Source organism: Labrus bergylta, chromosome 19 (assembly GCF_963930695.1).
Source record: "Labrus bergylta chromosome 19, fLabBer1.1, whole genome shotgun sequence".
Lineage (NCBI taxonomy): Eukaryota > Metazoa > Chordata > Actinopteri > Labriformes > Labridae > Labrus > Labrus bergylta.
In genome coordinates, this window is record NC_089213.1 from 914,920 (window position 1) to 932,270 (window position 17,351).

Here is a 17,351-nt window from a genome sequence, read left to right on the forward strand (position 1 = left end):
TTTCCACTTTAGATCCAGTACCTACATAGGAGCTTTATTAACTCTTATTAAGTGCATAATAAAGTATTTATTAACCTTTATAAGGCATTAATATGAACCTAATAAAGTTTTATCAATAAACATCTTATGAACATTGATAAGTGGTCTATAAACAAGTTTCTTTGTGTTAATTAATATCTTACAAGCCAATTATAAATTAATTATAGTTTAATTAACACTCATGAAGTCTTATTAATGTTAATAAACATCTTATTAATGTTTATGATGGTATATAAAGAGACTATATATATAAGTATAAACTATATATAAAAGACTCTAATAAGGTCTTATAAGTGACTTATTACCTGTTATTAATGCTTATTACAAGCACCTTAATATAAAGTGTTACCAAATCTTCTTACTGTAACTCTGGAAGCAGAATGAGGACAGGTCGGTGGATCAGGAGAGTCAAAGCAGAAACGTCAGGATGAACTCGCTGTGATTTTTAAAAGCAATAACTTTGCTAAAAATAGATCAGTGTGAGGCAGTCAGACCGTCATGAAGGTTAAACACATTTCCAAGTTATTAACATGTTTCTGAAGGAGAAACGGAGGGGAGCAGTAAAGAAGTGGCCCTCCACAATATGTGTCTGAAAATATAAGCACAGCTGTAATTTTACTTTTTTCACCTCTTTATGACTCTCCGCTCTCTGTCGGTGTGTGCTGAGACGGCTGAGTCATCGTAGGTGTCAGATTAATGGTCACAGCAGGAAAATAAAGAGAAAATGAGTTTGAACCTGAGTCGCAGCCGCACAAAAACTGAAAAGATTTTAGATTTAACACTAAAGTCTAGTTTTCTTTTGAGGTCTGAATTGAATCACTTCTCCATGTTCCTCTAACTCTAACGTGTCTCTAGTCCGTCTACAAACCCCCCAATGATGAGAAAAGTCCATCCTCTCCGTCTTCTGCCTGCTCCACTTTTCAGAAAATGTGTGCTCAAACAGGCCGTTTGGAGATTTTCCCTTCATGACATCACAAAGGGCAGTAGCCCCTCCCCCAGGTGGGTGACACTCCCACAGCTAGGTGTTTGTTCTGCCCTCTGAGTCTGCCTTCTCACTGTACACAATAGGACATGGAGCGAGAAAGCACCGAGTACCGGCGTGGTCAGACGCAGCTCATTTACATATTTAAAGGTACAGACTCAGAAACAGCTTTGATTATCTAGATCACTATCCCCACACAGATAGCAGGTCATAGGTCACAGGTCACAGATTACAGATCACAGTCCAGTCCGGAGTCCAATATTCCCTCTTCCTTGTTCTCTGGATGTGGAATCATCAGTGATAGTGGCTCCCTCTAGTGGACGGAGCTCTGAAGTGCAAGTACTGGACGACCTGCAACAAAAACATTGCATAGTGGTAAAAAAAAATGAACTAGTTAAGAAAAAGTTATTTTGTAAGTCTCTTTGAACAGGACTCCCATCATTAATCTGAGGTGGAAGGTGGATGGTGTTGATATCATTTTTATTTATTTATTATTATTATTTTATTTTATTTTATTTTATTTTAATTTTATTTATTATTATTATTATTATTATTATTATTATTACCATTATAAATATTTTTCTTCTTCGTTGGATCCTAACTGTTGTTCTCTGGTCTCCTCCCAATCATCTCCTCAGTCTTTTTTTTATTATAGGGATTAGTAATTAAAGTCCAGTAGGTGGCAGTAATGCACCAACTTCAGTAAAACACGAAGAAGAAGAAGAAGAAGAAGAAGAAGCAGAAGAAGTATTTAGCAAAATGGCGGCGGGTCGTAACAGTAAGGAGGGTCGTATTTGTTTTGAGTGTAAAGCAGCAGCAGGAATGATCCTTCAGAGCCTCCGTATGTCTGAATAAACCTCTGAATGTTTGTTTATGTTCATCTCAGAGTCTCAGCTCTGACTCATCGCCACATAGACCACACAGCTAGCTTAGCTTAGCCTAGCTTAGCATGCTAGCCGGGGGACAGAGTTTCTGTTTGGAGGGTTAATCGTGTTTTTTTGGCGCAGACATTATTCAGTGTCTTTGTGTCAACCTGAGACTATCCGCGGCTGCTGAAGAGACTTCCGGTTTGTTTAGTGGATCCGAAGAAGAGAGAGAGACCGGAAATGGAAACTCCTGGACGATGTTTTCAGCTCTCAGCTTCACGAACACAGAGCAGGTTTGTTCTGTTTCTGTTCCTCCTCTCACTGACCTCCCCTCTTTCTACTAAACACAAGTCAGAGAAGAAGTGCGGCTCGAGTCTAAACGTTACGGTGACGTCACGACCGGAAACAGTTCTATTGTTTGTAATTTTGTCACTCTCTGTTTTTAAACATGAAATATACATTTTTTCCTTCTCTCCCCTTACCTTCCCCTCGACTATCACGATTTATGTTATTTGTGGGTTAATTCTTCTTTTTTAGTTTTCTCTTTTTTAGTTTTATTTATGTTACTTAATAAAATCAGTGGCCAACTACATACTTTAAAGGTTATTTATTTTAATGTGCAGCAGTTACCATGTCAGACATGAAAATACATTCATGGAATGTTAAGGGCTTGGGAAATCCATTTAAAAGTAGAAAACAGAGAGAGAATCTAAACATGTTAATAACAGATATAAATATAAACATGTTAATAACAGAGATATAAATATAAACATGTTAATAACAGAGAAAGAATATAAACATGTTAATAACAGATATAAATATAAACATGTTAATAACAGAGATATAAATATAAACATGTTAATAACAGAGAAAGAATATAAACATGTTAATAACAGATATAAATATAAACATGTTAATAACAGAGATATAAATATAAACATGTTAATAACAGATATAAATATAAACATGTTAATAACAGAGAATATAAACATGTTAATAACAGATATATAAATATAAACATGTTAATAACAGATATAAATATAAACATGTTAATAACAGAGATATAAATATAAACATGTTAATAACAGATATAAACATGTTAATAACAGAGAATATAAACATGTTAATAACAGAGAATATAAACATGTTAATAACAGATATAAATATAAACATGTTAATAACAGAGAATATAAACATGTTAATAACAGAGAATATAAACATGTTAATAACAGAGATATAAATATAAACATGTTAATAACAGAGAATATAAACATGTTAATAACAGATATAAATATAAACATGTTAATAACAGAGATATAAATATAAACATGTTATTAACAGAGATATAAATATAAACATGTTAATAACAGAGATATAAATATAAACATGTTAATAACAGAGATAAATATAAACATGTTAATAACAGATATAAACATGTTAATAACAGATATAAATATAAACATGTTAATAACAGAGATATAAATATAAACATGTTAATAACAGAGATATAAATATAAACATGTTAATAACAGATATAAATATAAACATGTTAATAACAGAGATATAAATATAAACATGTTAATAACAGATATAAATATAAACATGTTAATAACAGAGATATAAATATAAACATGTTAATAACAGAGATATAAATATAAACATGTTAATAACAGATATAAATATAAACATGTTAATAACAGAGATATAAATATAAACATGTTAATAACAGATATAAATATAAACATGTTAATAACAGAGATATAAATATAAACATGTTAATAACAGAGATATAAATATAAACATGTTAATAACAGAGAATATAAACATGTTAATAACAGAGATATAAATATAAACATGTTAATAACAGAGAATATAAACATGTTAATAACAGAGATATAAATATAAACATGTTAATAACAGAGATATAAATATAAACATGTTAATAACAGAGATATAAATATAAACATGTTAATAACAGAGATAAATATAAACATGTTAATAACAGATATAAATATAAACATGTTAATAACAGAGATATAATATAAACATGTTAATAACAGAGATATAAATATAAACATGTTAATAACAGAGATATAAACATGTTAATAACAGAGATAAATATAAACATGTTAATAACAGATATAAATATAAACATGTTAATAACAGAGATATAAATATAAACATGTTAATAACAGAGATAAATATAAACATGTTAATAACAGATATAAATATAAACATGTTAATAACAGAGATATAAATATAAACGTGTTAATAACAGAGATATAAATATAAACATGTTAATAACAGAGAATATAAACATGTTAATAACAGAGATATAAATATAAACATGGTAATAACAGATAAAATATAAACATGTTAATAACAGAGAATATAAACATGTTATTAACAGATATAATATAAACATGTTAATAACAGAGATATAAACATGTTATTAACAGAGATATAATATAAACATGTTAATAACAGAGATATAAACATGTTAATAACAGATATAAATATAAACATGTGAATAACAGATATATAAATATAAACATGTTAATAACAGAGATATAAATATAAACATGTTAATAACAGATACAATATAAACATGTTAATAACAGAGATATAAATATAAACATGTTAATAACAGATATATAAATATAAACATGTTAATAACAGAGATATAAATATAAACATGTTAATAACAGAGATAAATATAAACATGTTAATAACAGAGAGAGGAAGCTGTCTAATAAAAACATTTAGAGGATCAACATTCAGCTTTGTGGATTTAGTCTTTAGTCCAGAATCCGTCTCCTACTTTGGGTCCGAGTTGTTGAGGTCTGAAGAGTGTCCATGAGGTGTCGCTCCACACACACACACACACACACACACACAAACAGTCAGACCTACACACACACACACACACAAACAGTCAGACCTACACACACACACACACACACACACACACACACACACACAGTCAGACCTACACACACACACACACACACACACAGTCAGACCTACACACACACACAGTCAGACCTACACACACACACACACACACACACAGTCAGACCTACACACACACACACACAGTCAGACCTGCACACACACACACATGGTCAGACAAACACACAGTCAGACCTGCACACACACACACACACACACAGTCAGACCTGCACACACACACACACAGTCAGACCTGCACACACACACACACACACACAGTCAGACCTGTAAAAGCGCTACGCTCGCTCAGCTGAAGGCTCTGACACACCAGTGAGATCGTTGGCCGTCGGTTCTCGTTAGTACAGCTGTGACTCTTCTATTCTGTTCTCCTCACTTTTCTATTTTACTGCACACGTCTACTTTTCCATAAACACAAACAGTCTGACAAATATGAACTCCTTTTGTAAAATTTAGACAACAATGTCATTATCAATATCTTTACATTGTAAGTTAAAATTATTAATAATAATAATATATTGTTTTTTTATAGCGCTTTTCTAGGAACCCAAAGACGCTTTGACAAAATATAAAACCATAAAAACAAAACAAAAAACGACGAGGACAGCACAATGAAGAAGTAATGTAGGGGGAGGGGAGTCAGTGGTTGTAGGCGGTGATGAAAAGGTGAGTTTTGAGGGATTTCTTGTAGGAAGTGAGTGTGGGGGAGTCTCTGATGTTTTTAGGGAGAGAGTTCCAGAGGGTGGGAGCTGCAATGGAGAAGGCCCTGTCCCCCCAGGACCGAAGGTTGGTCCTGCAGGGGGGGGGGCAGGAGGTTTGCATCCGCAGACCTGAGAGTGCGGGTGGGAGTGTGTCGGTGGAGGAGCTCAGACAGGTAGAGGGGAGCCAGGTTGTGAAGGGCTTTGTAGGTGATGATGAGGAGTTTGAAGTGGATACGCTGGGGGATGGGGAGCCAGTGGAGGTCATGAAGGACGGGGGTGATGTGATCTCGGGTGCGGGAGTGTGTGAGGAGACGAGCAGCGGAGTTTTGAATGTATTGAAGTTTCTTGAGTGATTTGGATGGTGAACCATAGAGGAGACTGTTGCAATAGTCTAATCTGGAGGTGAGGAATGCGTGGGCGAGGGTCTCGGCAGCTGAGAATGAGAGTGATGGGCGGAGGTGGGCGATGTTTCTGAGGTGGAAAAAGGCTGTTTTGGTGATTTGTTTAATGTGTTTGTCGTAGGAGAGGGTTTGGTCGAAGATAACACCAAGGTTACGGATGTGGGGGGAAGGGAGCACTGTGGAGCCATCGATGGCTATAATACATTATAGAGGTAGCCTACAGTATAGGTAATAAGTTTATTTCATTAGATGACAGTATTATGTTTTGAAGTCTCTGTGTGTTCTCTTCTCAGGACGTTGTAGTCTTTAGCTTTGAGCTTTGTTCAGGGTTAGTTTTGTTTCTTTTTATTTCACACGAGTTGTGTTAAGTTGCTACTGCTGTAAACACCCCATTTCCTGTTATGAATGTTTCACATTAAAAGCACTACAACTACAGATAGGCAGGGGACTTTTATTGTGAAGAACTTGTCAGAAGTAGAAAGTGTTTCTCATCTTAAGCGGAGGTGCACTTAGCGGTGATACTGTCGGGACTCTACTGTGTTTACAGCCGCTCACTTTATCCCGAGTCAACGCCACAGCCCCCTTCTTTTAGTTATCCTGGACTTAAGACAGCGAGGCATCAGTTTAAACACACCTTTACCTGTGATGAAGATGCTAACCCGAGCTGCGGTCGGCTAAAGAGACACCGAGTCAAGCCGTTTCAGCCTGCAGCGGAGCACTGTGGTCTGAGCCTGCAGGACCAGCTGACTCTGCTCATAAAGTCAGCAAGACCAGGACCAGGACTCAATTGATGTTGTTTTCTGTCACAAATCCCTCTGTTAGCCTACAAGTGTTTCCCCTACCATTATATTGGTAGTATATACAGTATATACACACTCAGTGTCTGCCCCCCCCCCCGCAGGTCAAGTTAAAGATTTATTTTTGTGCCTTTTATTGTAGAGATAGGATAGTGGATAGAGTGAGAAATCAGGGCCACACCTCTAATTTGGATATTATAATGAAAAAATGTAAATTAAATTCTACACATTGTACATTTAACTGAAAGTTTTTTATTACCAGGACCCAGTGTTTATAATATTCTGTCTCCATCACAGTCGTACAAATGGGTCCACAGATCCAACAGGGTGGACTTATCATCCACCTGTGACAAAGTGTAGACCTAATCTCCCTCCCTTTAACTCCGCCCTGTTTCAACTCTACATCCTTTATTGACCAGAGATCAAAACTGTTATACACCGATTAAGTATGAACACTTTTCATCACGTGTGTTGTTGTATTTTGGTGTTTTCTGCAGACTTCCAGCAGCTGCTGGAGAGCTTCCTCCTGAGCGGCAGACGTGGATCCCCAGTCTGGACCAGGAGGACACCGAGCCCCGACGCATTAAAGAGGAACAGGAGGATCTGTGGAGCAGTCAGGAGGGAGAGCAGCTTCAAGAGGAGTTCCCTTTCACTGCTGTCATTGTGAAGAGTGAAGATGAAGAAGAGAAACCTCAGGTCTCACAGCTTCATCAGAGACAAGCTGAACACATGGAAACCGGAGCTGATGGAGAGGACTGTGGAGGACCAGAACCAGGCAGGAACCCGGATCCAGAGAGACAATTGCAAGTAGAGATTGAGGTCAAGACTGAAGACTCTTCTGAACCTGATGACATTGATGATCGGAGGGAGATGAAACAACAGTCTCATTTAAACCGTCTGGATCATTTTAAAGACGACAGCTCAGAGACTGATAAGAAACCACAAAGCTGCCCTGAGTGTGGGAAAACATTGAAAACAAATGGGGATCTAATCAAACACATGAGAACTCACAAAGGAGAGAAACCGTTCAGCTGCTCTTTATGCGGTATAAGCTTCAGTCAAAAAGAGTATCTAAATCAACACATGATAATTCATCTAAACGAGAAACCCTTCAGCTGCTCTGAGTGTGGCAAATCTTTCAAACAAAAGGGATATCTGATTCACCACATGGAAACGCACCAAAAGGAGAAACCCTTCTGCTGCTCTCTGTGTAGTAAAACGTTTTCAAAGAAAGGGCAGCTAGCTGCACACATGGTTGTTCACTCGGGACAGAAACTGTTCAGGTGCTCCGACTGTGGTAAAGGATATAAAGAGCAGTCTGGTCTTGACAGACACGTGGGAGTTCACACAGGAGAGAAACCCTTTAGCTGCACTGAGTGTGGCAAAAGATTTTACCTAAAGTATTATCTGACTGCACACATGTTAGTTCACTCAAAAAGAGAGAAACTATGGAGCTGCTCTAAGTGCGATAAAACATTTTCAAAGAAAAAGCAACTAGCTGCACACGAGGTTGTTCACTCGGGACAGAAACTGTTCAGCTGCTCTTACTGTGGTAAAGGATTTAAATGGATGTCTTGTCTTGCCAGACACGTGGTGGTTCACACTGGAGAGAAACCCTTTAGCTGCCCTGAGTGTGGTAAAAGATTTTACCAAAAGTGTTATCTGACTGAACACATGTTAGTTCACACAGGAGAGAAACCATTCAGCTGCCCAGAGTGTGACAAAACATTTCACCAAAAGAGTTATCTGACTGCACACATGTTGTCTCACTCAAAAAAAGAGAAACCATGGAGCTGCTCTGAGTGTGATCAAACATTTTCAAGGTATGGGCAGCTAGCTGCACACGAGGTTGTTCACTCGGGACAGAACCTGTTCAGCTGCTCTGACTGTGGTAAAGTATATAAACGGAAGTGCTTTCTTGACAAACATGTGGGAGTTCACACAGGAGAGAAACCCTTTAGCTGCACTGAGTGTGGTAAAAGATTTGCCAAAAAGGGTTATCTGACTGCACACATGTTAGTTCACTCAAAAGAGAAACCATTGAGCTGCTCTGAGTGTGATAGAATATTTTACCACAAGTCTAATCTGGCCACACACCTGGCACATCACAGAGGAGAGAAACCGTTCAGCTGCAGGGTCTGTGACCAACGCTTCTCTTGGCCCAACCAGTTACAAAGACACAACTGTGTTTCACATCAGGCTTCAGAGCTTCAACCAAATAAAACATCAGAGGAGAAAAGTGATTCTGAAACAGGAGTCGATGAAGAGGACTGTGGAGGACCAGAAGCAAACAGGAATTCAGATCCAGAGAGACATTTTGACATTGAGGTTGAGGTCTAGGCTGAGGACTTCTTTGACTCTGGGAGGGAAGACAAAATGAGATGATTGGGAGGAGACCAGATACATTCAGCTTGTAAATGGTAATTGGACACCATTCAAACACATTCAGACGCTGCTGATGAAGCCGCGGGAGCAACTTGAGGTTAAGTGTCAATCCCAAGAACACGTCGGACATGTGGCTGCAGGAGCTGGGGTTTGAATCTCCAAGCTTCCAGTTGAGAGACGGACGACTCTACCACTGAGCCACAGCCGCCCCTTATCAAGTCTGGAGAGACAAAAACTCAGACAGGAGAGAAACCAGTTAGATGACTCCTGTAGTGTAATGTTGCGATTTTCTTTGTTGTTTTTGTCTGCACATGCTTGCTTGTGATTGGACAGGCGTGCGACTGTGGCGTGCAAAGCTTGTGGTGTAGATGACGGCGTCGGTCAAAATCCTGGAGTTTGTAAATACTGTAAAAACATTCTTCATTGTTCTGAATCTAAAAGCAGTCCTGAGACACTTTTCTCCTTTTCTGTTGGGGATGTGAGTTAGAGACTTTTTGTTTATTTTTCAGATGAGATAGTTTGGTTATCGGTGTTTGAGTTGTTATTTTGTCATTTACTCTCCCTCTCATGTATCGGGGGGCTTCATATCCGTTTGTTTAGTCCTCCTCGGGGGTGAGGAAGGAGAGGGTCATGTATATGCTGCATCTCCTTTCCTCCCTAGGCTGGACGTGAAAATATTTAACTTACAATATCTTGTGCATGATCGATCTTTTGTTTACTCCTGGAAGATAAACAAAGTGAAACGTTGGGGCGATGTATACTCTGCGATGGTTTGACCTTTGAATGATTTCCACTGAAACATTTGATTCAGAAGGATTTCCCTGAATTCTTCGTTCTCTCAAAAAGGGGAATAAAAGCAGCGTAAGGATGTCACTATTGAAAACAGACAAGCTGTTAAATCTCAGTTTCCTCTGCACATAAAACACAGATATTTGTATTTCTAAATAAAGATCTGAACTGTCACTCAAACTGCCTTCCAGAGATCTTTTTGAGTGCTTCCATTTCCACATCATCATTTCTTTGCATGAAACAGGAAACAACGATTAGATGATGCTTTGAGAATCTTCACCGCTGGTGAGTGCAGGCACACTAAGTCAACCCGGGCTTCCCCTCTCCCCAGCATCGTTTTCCAGCTCCTCCTCCTCCTGGGGGGATTCTGAGGCGTTCCCAGGTCTGATGGGATACAAAACCCCTCCATCGAGCTCTACCCCCCCGGGGGGGGGGGTCTCTTCCCAGGTAAGTTTCCCTGACGACCACCAAAGGGAGGCGTCCAGGAGACATCCTGATCAGATGCCTGATGGAGCAGCTCTACCCTGAGCTCCTCCCCCTCTCTCTAAGGCCGAGCCAAGAAACCCTTCTAAGGAAACTCATTTCAGACGCAAACACACAAACATGCAGCAGCTTTGATTTCAAAGGAGAAAGTATGGAGGGCTTTATTTGTGTTTCTGCCGAGAGGCCGGGCGAATAAAAATGTTTCCATATTAAAAACATTTTAAAGAGGTTCTTATCAGCTGCTCATCATCATCATCATCATCATCACAGCTCTGATTATAAGAAAGGTGTTGATAGAAAAAGTGTGATCGTCTCAGATTCTGGGTTTGGACCTTTAAATGCAAAAATACATTCAAACAGCAGAGGGCGCCACTTCTCTGTATAAAGGGTGAACCAATCATGACTAAGGACAGCTGTAAGTCTGTGCAAAGAGGAGACACGGGGGGGGGGGGGGCAGCTGGAGGAACAGCTGGAGGAACAGCTGATCAGGAATCACCCAAATGTGATTTATTGGTTCAGGATGAAGAAGTGAGAAATGCGACATTCATGGGTGCAAACCTCCAAACAAGAAAACTCCGGAACAGTAGGTGGCGGTAATGCACCAAAGTGATGGATGCCAACTTCAGTAAAACACGAAGAAGAAGCAGAAGAAGAAGTATTTAGCAAAATGGCGGCGGGTCGTAACAGTAAGGAGGGTCGTGTTTGTTTTGAGTGTCAAGCAGCAGCAGGAATGATCCTTCAGAGCCTCCGTATGTCTGAATAAACCTCTGAATGTTTGTTTATGTTCATCTCAGAGTCTCAGCTCTGACTCATCTCCACATAGACCACACAGCTAGCTTAGCTTAGCCTAGCTTAGCATGCTAGCCGGGGGACAGAGTTTCTGTTTGGAGGGTTAATCGTGTTTTTTTGGCGCAGACATTATTCAGTGTCTTTGTGTCAACCTGAGACTATCCGCGGCTGCTGAAGAGACTTCCGGTTTGTTTAGTGGATCCGAAGAAGAGAGAGAGACCGGAAATGGAAACTCCTGGACGATGTTTTCAGCTCTCAGCTTCACGAACACAGAGCAGGTTTGTTCTGTTTCTGTTCCTCCTCTCACTGACCTCCCCTCTTTCTACTAAACACAAGGCAGAGAAGAAGTGCGGCTCGAGTCTAAACGTTACGGTGACGTCACGACCGGAAACAGTTTAATTGTTATTTTAACATGTTAATAACAGAGAGAGGGGAACTGTCTAATAAAAACATGATCTAAGGTTTGGAGGAACAACATTTATCTTTGTGGATTTGTTGTTTACATTAAAGGACCAATCAGTGAGATGATAAAGGTCTCTTACTATCTGATCATTAAAGGACCAATCAGTGAGCTGTGTAGAGAGTGAGATGATAAAGGTATCTTACTCTCTGATCATTAAGGAAACATGCTATGTTGAAGTGCTGGCTTCTCTAACAACAATGCAGCAGCCAGTATGTCCTCCTTCTAACTTTAGATTCTGCTCCTGAATGCTCTGGATTTGTTTGGACCAGAGAAGGTAGGCGCTTTTAAGACCCCCCCAACGGCCCGTTTTGGACGCCCCTCGGTTTGTCAGATATGAGAGCAGTTATCAGGTCAACAGGTGTTGCAGTGATGGAAGCGGTCAAGAGAAGTGGTTCAGATAGAAGTGATTGTACCCGACCTAAAAAGCCTCTGCATGTTTCTAATAAGCTCCACGAGCAGAAACGTGCTCAAACTAGGATCAATATTGGAGATGCTTTTGAAAAATGGAGAGAGGTTAGAACACAGAAAGGTTTACAGACCCATGCAGAGCTGGAGAAACACTGAAGCTTCAGAGTCCACCACATGGTGACCTGAGTGAGCATCCACTCTAGAGAGGAGGGGGAGGGGAGACAGCTCTCTATGATGTTTAGAATTTAGACTGCAGTACCCATTTTAAACACTAGGGGTCACAGTTACATACTGCTCCTTCAAAGAATCAAAACATTTAATAGGTATAATCATATTTGTATGTTTTTTACTGTTGTTATGGAAACAGCAGTAATTTTTACAACAAAGAGAAAGTTCAGAGTAAATGTTATCAAAGATATTAACGGGGTACGTCATCTTTCCAGAAGAAGGGGGGGACAGTTCCAGAACAGGTGCACCTCTGTTTCTGGATGCATATCTTTTATTTATCCTTTTTACCAAGTGGCAACCCTCTTGGTAAAAGTGGCTAAAAAAACCAACATTCAGGCCTGCTGACATCACTGCATTTAAAAAAAACAGAAAACAGAAAACAGACATGACTGTGTGGAAATCACCAGATTCAGAAACACCGTCGCCGACTTTGGGCGCAAGCTCACGTGAGACAAAGTGTCAAACTGTGCTGAGGTCTGAAGAGTGTCCACCACGCTGTAACCTTGGTGTCCCAGTCACAGCGGGAGCTCCACACACACACACACACACACACACACACACACACTTTGTCTACCAGCGTCTTGAATTCTTTGGAAATGGGGTTTTTGCATAAACTTAAGCTGGTATTAAAGATACAATATTTATATTCTGCCACTAGGGGGCTCTCAATCAATACTACAATAACAAAAGATGACATCGAGGCTGACGGGGAATCATGGGAGTTCTCTCTGCTACTCGACAAGCTATAGCCTGTTACAGCTATAAAATTACACATTTCTCTGGCTTTGATAACTGTTGGAAATTTGAGGGAATGTAAGAACTCAACAAAATAAAATATATAAGATAGGGTAGTCAATTTTAAATTAATTTAGATATTTTAATGTAAACATCGTCATGAAATTCTACACATTGTACGTTAAAGTTTTTTATTACCAGGACCCAGTGTTTATAATATTCTGTCTCCATCACAGTCGTACAAATGGGTCCACAGATCCAACAGGATGGACTTATCATCCACCTGTGACAAAGTGTAGACCTAATCTCCCTCCCTTTAACTCCGCCCTGTTTCAACTCTACATCCTTTATTGACCAGAGATCAAAACTGTTATACACCGATTAAGTATGAACACTTTTCATCACATGTGTTGTTGTATTTTGGTGTTTTCTGCAGTCTTCCAGCAGCTGCTGGAGAGCTTCCTCCTGAGCGGCAGACGTGGATCCCCAGTCTGGACCAGGAGGACACCGAGCCCCGACGCATTAAAGAGGAACAGGAGGATCTGTGGAGCAGTCAGGAGGGAGAGCAGCTTCAAGAGGAGTTCCCTTTCACTGCTGTCATTGTGAAGAGTGAAGATGAAGAAGAGAAACCTCAGGTCTCACAGCTTCATCAGAGACAAGCTGAACACATGGAAACCGGAGCTGATGGAGAGGACTGTGGAGGACCAGAACCAGGCAGGAACCCGGATCCAGAGACACGTTTACATCCAGAGACTGAGCACAAGACTGAAGACTCTTTTGAACATGAGACTGACGACAGTGATGATTGGAGGGACACAGCGGCACATCAGTCCGTGTTAAACTATTTGGACTTCCTTAAAGATAAGAGACAAAAGAAATCACACAGCTGCTCTGAGTGTGGGAAAACGTTCCAGAAGAATCGGAGTCTAATCCATCACATGAGAGTTCACACCGGAGAGAAACCCTTCAGCTGCCCCGAGTGTGGTAAAAGTTTTCGCCAAAAGTCTCATTTGAGCACACACAGGTTTGTTCACTTGGGACAGAAACTGTTCAGCTGCTCAGACTGTGACAAAACATTTAAACACAAGTCTTGTCTGAACAGGCACATGATAGCTCACACAGGAGAGAAACCCTTTAGCTGCACTGAGTGTGGGAGAAGTTTTCATCAAAAGTCTAATCTGACTAGACACATGTTGGCTCACTCAGAAGAAAACGCCTCTAGTTGCACTGGGTTAGATAAAAGCTTTCACCAAGAGTCTGACATGACTACACACACTTTGGTTCCTTCAGGAGAGAAACCAGTCAGTTGCAGTCTGACACCTCACCTGGCAAATCATTGCGAGGTGAAACCCTTCAGCTGCAGGGTTTGTGACCAAAGTTTTTCTTTGCATATACAGCTAAAAAGACACAAGTGTGTCCTAGATCAGGCTTCAGAGCTTCTCAACCAGAATGAGGAGACAGGAGAGGCAGAAAGTGCTGACGAGGCTGAAGAGGATGGTGTTAGACAAGAACCAATCAGGAACCCAGGTCCAGAGGGACAATTGCAAGTAGAGATTGAGGTCAAGACCGAAGACTCTTCTGAACCCGATGACATTGATGATCGGAGGGAGATAAAAGAACAGTCTGGGATAAACAGTTTGGATCTTTTTAAAGACGACAGTTCAGAGACTGATAAGAAATCACAAAGCTGCTCTGAGTGTGGGAAAACACTGAAAACAAATCGGGATCTAATCAAACACATGAGAACTCACACAGGAGAGAAACCCTTCAGCTGCTCTTTATGTGGTAAAAACTTCAGTCAAAGAGGGTATTTAAATCAACACTTAAGAACTCATCTAAAAGAGAAACTCTTTAGCTGCTCCGAGTGCGGGAAATCATTTAAACAAAAAGGAAATCTAATTCAGCACAAGAGAATTCATCTAAATGAGAAACCCTTCAGCTGCTCTGAGTGTGGCAAATCCTTCAAACAAAAGGGATATCTGATTCACCACATGGAAACGCACCAAAAGGAGAAACCCTTCTGCTGCTCTCTGTGTAGTAAAACATTTTCAAAGAAAGGGCAACTAGCTGCACACATGGTTGTTCACTCGGGACAGAAACTGTTCAGCTGCTCTGACTGTGGTAAAGGATTTAAACGGAAGTCTTGTCTGGCCCGGCACGTGGTCGTTCACACAGGAGAGAAACCCTTTAGCTGCACTGAGTGTGGAAAAGGATTTCTCCAAAAATCTAAACTGACCGCACACATGTTAGTTCACACGGGAGAGAAACCGTTTGGCTGCCCCGAGTGTGACAAAAGATTTCACCAAAAGTATTATCTGACTGCACACATGTTAATTCACTCTAAAGAGAAACCGTTGAGCTGCTCCGAGTGTGATAAAATATTTTACCACAAGTCTAATCTGGCCACACACCTGGCACATCACAGAGGAGAGAAACCGTTCAGCTGCAGGGTCTGTGACCAACGCTTCTCTTGGCCCACCCAGTTACAAAGACACAACTGTGTTTCACATCAGGCTTCAGAGCTTCAACCAAATAAAACATCAGAGGAGAAAAGTGATTCTGAAACAGGAGTCGATGAAGAGGACTGTGGAGGACCAGAAGCGGACAGGAATTCAGATCCAGAGAGACATTTTGATATTAAGGTTGAGGTCAAGACTGAGGACTTCTCTGACTCTGGGAGTGAAGACTGACCAGATGGTAAATGGACTTGAGCTTGTATATTTCTTTTCTAGTCTTCTCACTTCTCAAAGTGCTTTTACTCCGCATGTCACACCTACACATTCACACACTGATGGTAGAGGCTGCAGTGTATTAACTCATCCATTCATACACTCACACGTCACCAATGAAGCAGGGGGAGCAACTTGGGGTTAAGTGTCTTACCCAAGAACATATCAGACATGTAGCTTCAGCATCTGGCGATTGAACCTTTGACCTTCCGATGGAGATGGGGCTGACTCCACTGAGCCACAGCCGCCTCTTGTAACCTCTGGAGAGACAAAACTCACAGATGAGTCTTATATTGTAATGTGTGATTAGGTGCCATTTTTTTTTAATTAAGTGTCTTTTTCTCTGCTGCACGGCACATGCTCGCTTGTGATTGGACAGGAGCTGATGACACTTTTAGTAGTTGAACTGCAGATACAGACTTACCTGGCCTTCAATCATCAATCAAACTTTATTTATATACTGTAGCACCTTTCAGACACATTACATTTCAGTTCAAAGTGCTTTACAAAAGTGCAGAAAGTTATTGACGAAAAAGTAGTTTATAAAATCATTGAGAGACTAATGCACACCAATAAGAATTTAAAAAATATATATAAAAATGAAATACAACACATAAAAGCAATAAGATATTAAAATAAATACATAGGAGAAGAAGATTTAAAATTGTAGTAGGATAAAAAAGACAAAACAATAATGTTAAGATTATGTTGATGTTAAGCCTTCATCCTCTCACAATGTGACTGTGTGGTGTAGATGACGGCGTCGGTCAAAATCCTGGAGTTTGTAAATACTGTAAAAAGCATTCTTCATTGTTCTGCATCTAAAAGCAGTCCTGAGACGTGTCGGAGAGAGTCTCCTTTTCTCCTTTTCTGTTGGGGATGTGAGTTAGAGACTTTTTGTTTATTTTTCAGATGAGATAGTTTTGTTATCGGTGTTTGAGTTGTTATTTTGTCATTTACTCTCCCTCTCATGTATCGGGGGGCTTCATATCCGTTTGTTTAGTCCTCCTCGGGGGTGAGGAAGGAGAGGGTCATGTATATGCTGCATCTCCTTCCCTCCCTAGGCTGGACGAGAAAATATTTAACTTACAATATCTTGTGCATGATCGATCTTTTGTTTACTCCTGGAAGATAAACAAAGTGAAATGTTGGGGCGATGTATACTCTGCGATGGTTTGAAACATTTGAATCAGAAGGATTTCCCTGAATTCTTTGTTCTCTCAAAAAGGGGAATAAAAGCAGCGTAAGGTGGTTATTAAATATGAAAAATAGAAAATCTGTTTGACTGATGAACTTGATTAAATCTCAGTTTCCTCTGCACATAAAACACAGATATTTGTATTTCTAAATAAAGATCTGAACTGTCACTCAAACTGCCTTCCAGAGATATTTTTGAGTGCTTCCATTTCTACAACATTTATTAGTAACTGAACAAGTCGTCGTTTCTTGGCACTGGTCAATAAAAATAAAATGTTCCCAAACTAAAACATTTGATGACCAATGATCCACAGGAACCTGCAAGACAAGAGGGCGGAGCCTATACGGATTAGACACGTACGTCATGTATCGTAACTCCAGATTCCCTG

The 17,351-nt window shown here is 39.9% G+C and overlaps 2 protein-coding genes across 2 annotated transcripts; both read left to right on the forward strand.

Moving 5' to 3' along the window:
* Positions 1-1,739: 1,739 nt before the first annotated feature.
* Positions 1,740-10,104, forward strand: LOC110002767 (zinc finger protein 345). Its single transcript, XM_029282288.2, has 2 exons — positions 1,740-2,180; positions 7,254-10,104. The coding sequence occupies exons 1-2, from the start codon at positions 2,128-2,130 to the stop codon at positions 9,094-9,096; spliced, it is 1,896 nt and encodes a 631-aa protein (XP_029138121.2). The 5' UTR covers positions 1,740-2,127; the 3' UTR covers positions 9,097-10,104.
* An 822-nt stretch (positions 10,105-10,926) lies between these two features.
* On the forward strand, positions 10,927-17,138 carry LOC114921792 (zinc finger protein 665-like). Its single transcript, XM_065948219.1, has 2 exons — positions 10,927-11,480; positions 13,473-17,138. The coding sequence occupies exons 1-2, from the start codon at positions 11,428-11,430 to the stop codon at positions 15,724-15,726; spliced, it is 2,307 nt and encodes a 768-aa protein (XP_065804291.1). The 5' UTR covers positions 10,927-11,427; the 3' UTR covers positions 15,727-17,138.
* The last annotated feature ends 213 nt before the right edge of the window (positions 17,139-17,351 follow it).